General features: G+C 32.1%; 1 protein-coding gene across 1 annotated transcript; it reads left to right on the forward strand.

Moving 5' to 3' along the window:
• The first annotated feature begins 349 nt into the window (after positions 1 to 349).
• Positions 350 to 1,185, forward strand: LOC131621045 (protein EARLY RESPONSIVE TO DEHYDRATION 15-like). Its single transcript, XM_058892251.1, has 2 exons — positions 350 to 715; positions 830 to 1,185. The coding sequence occupies exons 1-2, from the start codon at positions 460 to 462 to the stop codon at positions 976 to 978; spliced, it is 405 nt and encodes a 134-aa protein (XP_058748234.1). The 5' UTR covers positions 350 to 459; the 3' UTR covers positions 979 to 1,185.
• The last annotated feature ends 10,969 nt before the right edge of the window (positions 1,186 to 12,154 follow it).

Genomic DNA, 12,154 nt, shown 5'->3' on the forward strand with positions numbered 1-12,154 from the left:
CGGCGTATCGGTGATTTTTTTATTAAATGATAATATAAAACTATTTTACATTGTTAATCCATATCTATTAAACTCTAATATAATACACTCGTTTCGGCTGTATTTATAAGCAATTTTTTTTTAAATTTATTTAATATTAAATGTATTTGTTATACATAAAAGACCAAATACATTTTTTATTTAATTAAATAATAAAACTAATTTTTTATTTATAAATAAGACCCCATATACTTATGTATTTACAATAAAAATAAATCAACGGATAGAAGGGTACATCCGTATTTCCACACTAGCAATAATATCTAGAATACAAGTATCTCAAATACGCCTATAAATAGTGCCCATAGTTTCATAGATAAGCATCAACAATTCAACCTTCAACAACACTTTACTCTTTTCTCTTTCTTTCTCCATCATTTCTTTATCCTTATCTTGTTCTCCACCACACCAACCACACCAATGGAAACACTCTCTGCAACAAGAACAACCTCCTCCTCTCTGAATCCCAACGCTCCGATGTTCGTTCCACTGGCCTATCGCACGGTGGAAGATTTCTCCAACGACTGGTGGGTCCTAGTTCAATCCTCCCCTTGGTTCCGCGATTACTGGCTCCGCGAACGCTTCCAAGATCCACAGAACCAAAACGATGTGTTTTCGGATTTTGATATCGATATGGATGAAGACGATCTTTTCCATGTTCATCAAATCGAACACCGTAAGCTATTTTTATTTAACTTCCACATATTTTTTAAATTAAAATATTAAAATTAATGTTTAATTGTTTATGATTATTGATTAATGGATCTGGTGTTTTTGTTGGCGCGTGTAGAACACGAAGATGGGAAGGAGTTGGTTTCTTTGGGATCGTTGAAATGGAGAGGCAATGGTGGGTGGGCTGAAGCTCCGAAGTATGCGGAGAAGGCTCCGAAGAATTTTAAGCCCAGAGTGAGCCCACGGGCTATTCATCAGCCCAGGTAGATTTGTGGCAAGTGGAAAGGATGCTTGTGTTGTAAATAAAAAACAAGAGTCTAGAGTCGCTTGAGGCTATGAAAATAAGTAGATGTATGATTTCAGAGTTTTCTTGTAATGTAATTTCTCGTTTTCATTTTGTTTGTTGGCTAATTCAGTTGTTGTAGTTTCAGTGTATTACAAATTCAAAAAATAGAATAAACAATTTCTTTCTTAGATCTCAATGCCTTAGGTTTTAAATTGCCTTGAGAAATTGTAATAATGAAGTGGTTATAGGTTGTTGATTTTATGTCTGAAGTAAAATGAATGGTTAAAGTTTTTTAGTTAAAAAATTGGTTATGGTGCTGCGAGAATATGATTTTAAGGATAAGGACATGGGAAACTAATTGCTTTCAGTTTAAAATATTTACTATTTTCTTTAGACTGAGATCAGATGATCTCAATCTTCTTTCACCCCTCGAAGAGTAGTCTCAATTAAGATTTCTTGGTATGTGGACACTTCATGACAACTAGAGAGAGAGCTAACCTAAGGAGTTGGAATACAGAAATGGAGTTGGAATAGAGAAATTTTTGGAAACATGCACAACTTGGTCAAAGTTCACATAAATAATCTTGCTCTTATCCAGGAGCAAATTAGTCTTGAAGGTCCCAACAGCCTTAGAAACCAAGAGAGGATGGCTCAACTTGAGCTAGAGAAAGTTGAGGAACAAGAAGAGGTTTAATGGTTAGATAAGGCTAATATTAATGACAATTTCTTTTGTCACTCTTAAACGTTTTTTCAAATGTTTGGTGAGAAAATTCCAGAATGCCTTCAATTTTTAGAATTGTATTAGAATTGTATTTCCGCATGCACTTAGTTCTCACAATTATACTTAAAAAGAGCTAATCACCTCTATTATATTTAGTTTCGAAGACATATATTCGAATAATTTATTTATTTATTTTACAAAAATAATGTTTTTTAAATATGGATACCCGTTGTGTTCCGCTGTTATAATTTTTTTTTAAACTTAGTATTAAATGTATATTTGGATAGAGAGATATGGTATTCTTGCACCATCAACACAATTACACAACAAATATGGAAATACCTACAAAGTCCATATATAAAAAATAATTAGAAAAGGTTTTGGATTTTGGAATGGTTTTGGATTTTGTATTATGAACATGGTTTTGAACAAGGGATGATGTTTGAATCGAAACAACTTTGTAACATTCTTTTTTCATATAAATCTCTTAAATTTTTTTTTTATGATATTGGAATCAACACTTGCACAATTATTTTTGGTGAATAAACTCCAATCCACTCGTAAACTTCAATGGCCCCTAATTTGATTCATATCACCAGTCTAACTCAAACTTGTACATCCATTCAGATATATTGTAAACGATGATGTCTTGAACACAATGGATCCATCTTATTTCCATGAGAAATTGAATAAAGACCAACCATATCCACCAACCATATCCTGTTTGAATAATTTTAATCCCGTTGATGAGATTCAAAAGAAATCCTTCCAATACCGTATGCACCAAATCTTTGACATCATGAACAAACATACGCTCTCGAACAATTTGCACTCGTGGCATCAAGTAATCACCAACGAGTCTGAATCTTCTATTTAATAAAAATCTTGACAAAGTGATTTCCTCAATGGATGACTTTAACATGATGCACTGAGGAATCCTTTGATGAAGATAAGAACTGAAGCATAGGATAATATTTTAACATGAAATTCAATTGACCTTTGCTGATGGACTTTAACAAACTCGAACACCGCGAATAAGAAACCCTAACTCTGCGATCCTCAATCAAACTTTTGATGGATGCACACCTTGTAACTTGATGAAGAAGGAGTCTATGAATCAACCATAATACGCATTTTAATGCATACAGATAAACTAGTTGAGACAAGCTTATCTAAAGTAGAAACCTCAAAGCTATAGAGAGACCTTAAGCTTTCAAAATCCTCGAACCCATGCTTTTTAGATGTTTATTTGATGAATGAATGCAAAGTCATGTTAATGGCCTAATGGAGGTATACATATGAAACGAGAAGTCTAAGTCAGATAAAACTGAAAGGGTAGGATAAATTTGGGGTATGACACTATTCACCACCGGTATGGTGGTTATCTTCTCTTCAATGGTGATCCTCCCTCCACTGTAAGTTTTTCTTCATCCATTCTCATTCCACCAAAACCCTCTTCCCTGTTAGATCCACACAACCTTTCTTCCTCTAACCTCCATCAAGCTTTTCCTCTCCTCCGCCATCTATCAAACGTTTGGAACTTCCAAATCATCTCTACCAACCGATGGGCCAAGGGGTTTCGGTCACGAAATACGCCCTCCACCACCGAAAGATTTGGAATTTTTGAGTTTATGTGTTTGTATTCCTGTATTAAGTACTATTGTTATGTTTGTATTGTTGTGGTTGTTGTTGTGTCTTGTTTGGTTTGTTCTGGTTTGTGGTTTGTTAAGTTTAGGTTGCTGTAAGTTTGTGCTCAAGGTGTTTGTTGAAATTACTCAAAGAATTTTGGATGAAGGAGATGTGTTTTGGAGTGAGATTCCTTTTAGGGCTGGTGCAAATCAAACTCATTCTTCATGTCAACAATTGATTCCTCCACAATTTGTGAGTTTAATCAACCTTGTGAACCCGTATAATCGATTTGCGCGTGATAAAGCTAAATAAATGATCTGTAACTGGATATATTTAAAGATTGTGGTTCCAAAGCTCACTTGGCTCTTATGGAAGAAGTTTGATTGGTTGCTTGGATCAAGGATTTAGGTTGGTACCTCTATATCGGTTGATTGGGTTTTATACAAAAAAATTATTGAGCATACATACACATATAGAAAAAAAATATAATTTTGTGTTTAATCATTTATATATTACCATTAAAAGAGTTTATAATTGTCAAAATAAATTTATAATTTGATACATAAAATTACGTCTTACAATTTTATCTTAGGTCTAAAGAATGATATACATGAAATTGCATTCTTAAATAAATATCATACGAAGAATACAATAAAATATATTTTGTCAAAATAGTATTTATAAATGAATAGTATTTTGCTTTTTGTTGATATGTAAATTAAAATAAATATCATATAAAAAATATGATAAAATATACACACAATAGTTGTTTATTTCTGAAATATATATTGGTTAGTATGATTTTGTAATATAGTGCGGTTTGGTTTGGTTTGGTTTGGTTTGATTCGGTTTGTAAAATACAAACCGCAAATCGAACCGCGTGGTTCTATTAGAACATGACCTAAACACATCCGAACTAAATGCAATTTTTTGCGGTTTTAATTTAATTCAATTCAATTTTGTGATTTTCTATTCGGTCGATTCAATTTTAAACACCCTGAATGCTATGCTAATGAAAAGAGACATCATAATATCATATTAGAATAAAGAATAATTTTATAAAGAATAGGTTAAACATATAATTTTTTTAAAAATTTTCTTTTTTTGTTGGGGCTAACTTAATTTTTCTCCTTTTGTAATTTTTTTTCAATATATATTAACCTTTATAAAAAAATCTTTATATATATATATATATATATATATATATATATATATATATATATATATATATATATATATATATATAGATATAGAGGAGGGATCAAATTACACCCTAAGAGTTACACCACGAGTTACACTCGTTCAATAACTACATTTCGAATTAATATTTTTTAAATTCAACCGTTGGATTGAAACATAATATCATATAGATCATACCTATAAAGTTTGGGCTTAATCTATAATGATTTTCTATACGATCAAGATATCCAAAGATTAACGTCAAAATGAGCTTCCATATAACGTTAATTTTGATGTAATTCAATGTCATAGTAAATCATTATAGATTAAGCTCAAACTTTATAGGTATGATCTATATGATATTATGTTTCAATCCAACGGTTGAATTTAAAAAATATTAATTCAAAATGTAGTTATTGAATGAGTGTAACTCGTGGTGTAACTCTTCGGGTGTAATTTGATCCCTCCTCATATATATATATATATATATATATATATATATATATATATATATATATATATATATATATATATATATATATATATATATATATATATATATATATATAAAAGCAGAGAGATAGAGAGCATGACCAAGCATTCATAGTCATTATTGTTATAATAATTATTGTATTAAGAGTCTAATTTAAGATCTATTGGTTCTCCTATTATTAAGTTTTGTTATCGAACTGTTTACTATTTATTTTCACTTTCTAAATATTTAATTTTTAACGTAAGAGGTGTGTTAAAAATTCTACGTCAAACAATATATAACTTAAAATATATTATTTATAAATTGAAATAATTTTCACATTTTTATTTTTACAAATCGGTTTTGTAAAATCAATTTAAGTGAGCCAAGTTTTTTTTTACATTTATATGTCATTAATTAAACATAAACATTTTATGGTAGTCTTGGTGGTTTACAATGCCATTGTACTGGAATTTGTAGGTGAAACATGCCCGTATGACAAAGATGCACTTGTTTTTTTTCTCTGTAGTTTGTTTGTTAATTTTAATTTTCATATGGTTGTGTCTAGCAGACTAGCAAGCATTCAAAAACATGGAAGTACTTTATGGAACTTGATCAACATTTTGTAAAAGACTAAATATCAATAAGATAATAAAAAACATGAAGCATTCAATGATTTAGAGTCTGTTTGTTTTAATTTTAAAAAAAAGATTTTTATTTTTATTTTCAAAAGTAATTTTTTAAAATATTACAATTTTTTTATGTTTAATTTTTTAAAATTCTATAAGTTTATACATGAATATTAAAATGTAGTCGAAATCATAATTTTTTAAAAAATTTATATTTTAAAAATAATTTTTATGAAATATCATTTGAAATTGCTTAAAAATTAAGTTATTTTTAAAAAATTTAATATACAATTTTTTTTAATAAAATAATGAAATATCTAAAATAATATTTTAAAAATAAATATTTAAATTAAATTTTAATAAATTTTTTTTTTATAAATTTTATCACACAAAATTATATAACACTAAAAATCAATTAAAAAAAAATACTATTAATCTTAATGCAAATATCTTTACAAGAACAGACCTCTAGTAAATATCACTGTGAAGAAAACTGACCGTGGCTGCAATAGTAGCAGTGTAAATGTGTCTCAAATCTCTTAGAATTAAAAAATGCATCTCATATATAAGGATATTTTTTAATGACAGATGACGATATTCTTTGTTTGGGGATTGGAAAGAGGATACATCATACAAGTTGCTGTAGCTTTCATCCAACTAATTAGAAATGGAAAGGAAAATGACAAATACTTTTCTAATGGATCAAATATTGGTCTTATCCTTTTCTCTCCCACGTCAGTCTAAAATGGGTTAAAGTACCCAACTAACCCCTCTGGAGAGAAGAGTCAATGCTGAGTCAACATTATTAAAAATGGCTCTGATTGGAAGAAATTGTAATTACTTTATATATCTTTGAATCAGATTAAATAATCTAATGGATCAAATATTGATAGTGAAAATTAAAAAGTAGTTTTAAACGGTCAATTTTTGGTCAATTTTTTTAATATAAAATCAAAATATACTCTAAATGGATAATTTTCTTATTATAATATATAAAAAATAAAATAAAAAATTTCATAATATTTATTTTAAATATAATAAATAAAATATATTAATTCAAATATAATATATTATTTTTAAAAAATACAATAACTTACTTTTAATTACATAAAATTTAAAAATATATAAAATATCAAACAACGTAAAACAATTAAATATTAATTTAAAATTTATTGTTTAGCGAAGCAATATAATATCAGTAGATATTTAGAATGTGTAATTATATGAGTTAAATGAACTGCCTATATTTCATACAAACTAGTTTTAATGGGTAAATTTTTTTTTTAGTTTCAGACTAAAAAACTGTAACCTATAATTTTAAAACTCATGACCTATATTTTATTGGATTTAGCGAGTCAGTCTATGGCTCTTATGATCTAGTCCATTTCAACGGTTCTACTCACAATACAATCAAGTTAACAAAAGACCGATTAGAATAAGAACAACACAATTAATTACCATAAGATGAGTCGAGTTGCTACCACTAAAATAAAAAGAAAAGCAACCAAACAATCAAACAAGGCACAAACAAAAAGAATAACCCCTAAGCACAACAAAAAAAAGTAGCCAACAACCTAGCTATCGAAATACAAGAAAACCAAAGCAATACAACTCAATCCCTTATAAAGGGAAAACACGTTAGAGCTCACCCCACACCCCACTTGAAATCTCCTTCTACAAAACAAAAACCTCTATGATAATTACCAAGAACAATCCACCATAAGATTTAGGTAAAAAACACTCGAACCACTATTGTTCATATAGAGGATATGGTTCTTAAGGCAAGTAGAGCACAGGAGTTAGCCACAAACCTATAAAGATATCATTTTCAAATAAAAAAAATATATATTTTCATATATTTCACATTAGTTGATGAGTTTGAAAAAAATATTATCATTATGAGGTTTTAAAATTGTCAAGACAACAAAATGCTAGATATGACTAACCACCCCAAAGCTTAGACCTATAACCGAAAAAGATAAATAACTCAAAAAGAGATCTAAGATTCATAGGAAGAACCAATAACCAACCCAACCATTTAAAAATCATATACCACACTGACGACACCACTTCATAAGATACAAACAAAGGAGAAACTGACTAAACCAACCCCTACATATAGAACAAGAAACCCCACATGGATCAACCAAAACCATGCATTTAAACAAACTTCAAGAGTATGAACATTATCCCAAATTACCTAAATAAGAGGAGGAGTCAAATCCGCATAGTAACAAGAGAGAGAAAGTAAATGGATTGAGTTTTAAAAGGAAAGAAAAAGCAAAGTCTATTAAAAATAACCCATCCCTATCATGCCACCACCACCACCTAAAATTATCTAAGGATAAGGTCGTTCCTTGGATAATATAAAATAAGGTTCACAATCATCTCTTTTTTCATAATCAAAAAGAGATCTCGTCCACCTCAAATACCAAACCACAACACCATTGACCCACTGTCTAATATCTCACGCATAGATCAATCCCGCTGATCATAGATACTAAAGAGTTTAGGGAACTTGAAATTAAGGGAGACTGATCCAATCCATAAATCACCTAGGAAGAAGTAAGAATGTCATTACACATATCTTACTTATGCCATCCGCTAACCTATGCGAAGATTTATCTAATTTAGATCCAAGAAGAGACACGCCTTTCCATCAGGTGGATGCCGAACAAAAGTTAGAACATCTACCCCAGTTGGGGAGGAAACAAGATGAAATCCATATCTAGAAGAGAAGCCACCTAGATAAAAGATTAACTAGTGGATATCACATAGTCTCGAGGCGAGGGTTGACCCCGCAGGAAAACTAACGTACCTAAAAGGAAGGTTTTTTAGCTTATAATTGAGACATCATTAAGTAAGTCCAAAAACATTGAATCCACTTTGATCCATATAAGATAACTCTTAGGAAAATTAACTCTAAGGCCTGAGACAAGTCCAAATCCACATGGTAGAGTCTTAATTAGGCAAAGATTCTAAATATGAGGATAGACCAAAATTAAGGCATCATTCACATATTAGAGATAAGATACATCCAACTTCAAGGTGCCCACTTTAAAGCCAAAGAAAATATTTAACTAAACAACCCTACTAAACAACCCGTTATGTCCTTCCACCTTAAGTAGGAAAAGAAACAGAGTTAGAGGATCTACTTGCTTCAACCCATTATAATGGTAATCTCTTGGGTTGGAAAGCCGTTCCTCAGCACCACAAGATTCTCAGAAATACACAAGCACACATCCAGGATCCCCATTTAACATTAAACCCAGATATGATAAGCAAAAAACCCAATAAACTCCAACTAACTAAATCATATGCTTTTTCAAAGTCCACCTTAAAAATGAAACAAATTTTATTGGATTTCTTCGCTAAATCCATTAACATCCATCAATAATCTCCCTTTAAGGAATTCCTGGTTAGAGAAAACAAGCTTATCCATCACATTTTATAGTTTGATTTCCAACACTTTAACAAACAACTTGTACAAGGATTCTACAAGGGAAATAGATAGTAAATTACCCAATTGACACGAAGACTCGACCTTAGGAATACATGTTGTTAGAACAAGATTTGTTCTGATCAATTATCTTAGTTTTGATGATAACAATAATATGAATTTTGCTTAAGATAATATGGTACTCTAATCCAATGCAATTTCCCTTTCAGGAAATATATATAAAGAGTACGCATAATTCAGCGCTCAGAAGCTTTGTCTCAAGGGTTCAGCATGCAACATCAGAACATGGTCTGGCAAGACATCAGAAGATGGTCGAAGCAGAATCAGAACATGGGTCTATGGAAGCATCAGAAGAACATGAGATCAGAAGCACTGAAGCTCAGAAGATGGTATCACGCTCAGAAGCACTTCAAGGTCAGAAGATCAGAAGATGCTATGCACCAAGCTGTTTGACTCTGATGATATTCAAACGTTGTATTCACAAACATCAGATCAGAAGAAAGTACAAGTGGCAAGCTACGCTGATTGACAAAAGGAACGTTAAAAGCTATTAAAGGCTACGTCAGTAGACACAGCGTGAACAAGGCTCGAGGTAGTTGACAAAAGCGTATAACATTAAATGCGATGCTGTACGGAACACGCAAAGCATTAAATGCACTCAACGGTCATCTTCTCAAACGCCTATAAATATGAAGTTCTGATGAGAAGCAAGGTTAACGATCCTGAACAAGATAATTCAAATTAACTTGCTGAAACTCTGTTCAAATCCAAAGCTCAGAATCTTCATCTTCATCAAAGCTCACTACATTGCTGTTGTAATATATTAGTGAGATTAAGCTTAAACGATTAAGAGAAATATCACAGTTGTGATTATCGCTTGTAAGAAGCATTTGTAATACTCTTAGAATTACATTAAGTTGTAAGTAACTAGAGTGATCGTGTTGATCAGAATACTCTAGGAAGTCTTAGGAGTGAACTAAGCAGATTGTAACTAGAGTGATCGTGTTGATCAGTAGACTCTAGAAAAGTCTTAGAGGGTATCTAAGCAGTTGTTCCTGGAGTGATCAGTGTGTGATCAGAAGACTCTGGAAGACTTAGTTGCGGACTAAGTGGAAAACCATTGTAATCCGTGCGATTAGTGGATTAAATCCTCAGTTGAGGTAAATCATCTCTGCGGGGGTGGACTGGAGTAGTTTAGTTAACAACGAACCAGGATAAAAATAACTGTGCAATTTATTTTTATCTGTCAAGTTTTTAAAGCTACACTTATTCAAACCCCCCCTTTCTAAGTGTTTTTCTATCCTTCAATTGGCATCAGAGCGCCGGTTCTAAGGTGCAAGCACTTAACCGTGTTTAGAAAAGATTCAGGAAGAGAAAAACGCTTCAGTAAAAGATGGTTGATGAAAGTGAAAAGTCTACACCTACACCTGCATCTACATCTGGCTCTGGCTCTGCTGAGCAATACAACGGTAACAATGGTTATACTAGACCGCCGGTATTTGATGGTGAAAACTTTGAATACTGGAAAGATAAACTGGAAAGTTACTTTCTGGGTCTAGATGGTGATCTATGGGATCTTCTGATGGATGGTTACAAACATCCTGTAAATGCCAGAGGCGTAAAGCTGACAAGGCAAGAAATGGATGATGATCAGAAAAAGCTTTTCAGGAATCATCATAAATGCAGAACTGTTTTGCTGAATGCTATCTCTCATGCTGAGTATGAGAAGATATCTAACAGGGAAACGGCCTATGACATATATGAGTCCTTGAAAATGACTCATGAAGGAAATGCTCAAGTCAAGGAGACTAAAGCTCTTGCTTTAATCCAGAAGTATGAAGCCTTCAAGATGGAGGATGATGAAGACATTGAAAAGATGTTTTCAAGATTTCAAACTCTTACTGCTGGATTGAGAGTTCTTGACAAGGGATACACCAAGGCTGATCACGTAAAGAAGATCATCAGAAGCTTACCCAGAAGATGGGGTCCTATGGTGACTGCATTCAAGATTGCAAAGAATCTGAATGAAGTTTCTCTGGAAGAGCTTATCAGTGCCTTGAGGAGTCATGAAATAGAGCTGGACGCAAATGAGCCTCAAAAGAAAGGTAAGTCTATTGCATTAAAATCCAATATCAAGAAATGCACTAACGCTTTTCAGGCTAGAGAAGAAGATCCTGAAGAATCAGAATCTGAAGAAGAAGATGAACTGTCCCTGATCTCCAGAAGGCTAAATCAACTCTGGAAGACCAAGCAGAGGAAGTTCAGAGGTTTCAGAAGTTCAAAGAAATTTGAACGTGGAGAATCTTCTGATGACAGAAGATTTGACAAGAAGAAAGTCATGTGCTATGAATGCAATGAGCCTGGACACTACAAGAACGAATGTCCAAATCTTCAGAAGGAAAGTCCCAAGAAAAAGCTTCATAAGAAGAAAGGTCTTATGACAACCTGGGATGAGTCAGAAGATGACTCAGAAGATGAGCAGGCTGACTGTGCGCTGATGGCGACAGAAGATGACGGATCAGAATCTACATCAGAATCAGATTCTGAAGAGGTATTTTCTGAACTTACTAGAGATGAGTTAGTTTCCGGTCTAACTGAACTACTGGAACTCAAGTCTCAGATTAGTCTCAAATACAAAAAGCTGAAAAAGCAATTTGAATTTGAAACAAAGAAGCTTGAGTTGGAGAATTCTGAATTAAAAGAAAAACTTTTAAAATTATCCAATAATGTTGGATCTCCTTCTGATTCAGAAAAATCCACTCCTAGTCTAAACCATATTCTGAAAGAATATGATTTAAGTTTCAGGAAGTTCTTATCTAGAAGTATTGGCAGAAGTCAGCTAGCTTCTATGATATATGCTGTATCTGGAAACAAAAGAGTAGGCATTGGTTTTGAGGGTGAAACCCCATACAAACTTGAACCTGTTGATGAAATGAAAATCACATACAAGCCATTGTATGATCAGTTCAAGTATGGCCACTCCCATGATATTAGGCACACTTCACATGCTCAAAGTTTTCACATAACACACACCAAAAAGCATGTGACACAACCTAGGAAATATCAT

Source organism: Vicia villosa, linkage group LG7 (assembly GCF_029867415.1).
Source record: "Vicia villosa cultivar HV-30 ecotype Madison, WI linkage group LG7, Vvil1.0, whole genome shotgun sequence".
In the NCBI taxonomy this organism is placed as follows: Eukaryota; Viridiplantae; Streptophyta; class Magnoliopsida; order Fabales; family Fabaceae; genus Vicia; species Vicia villosa.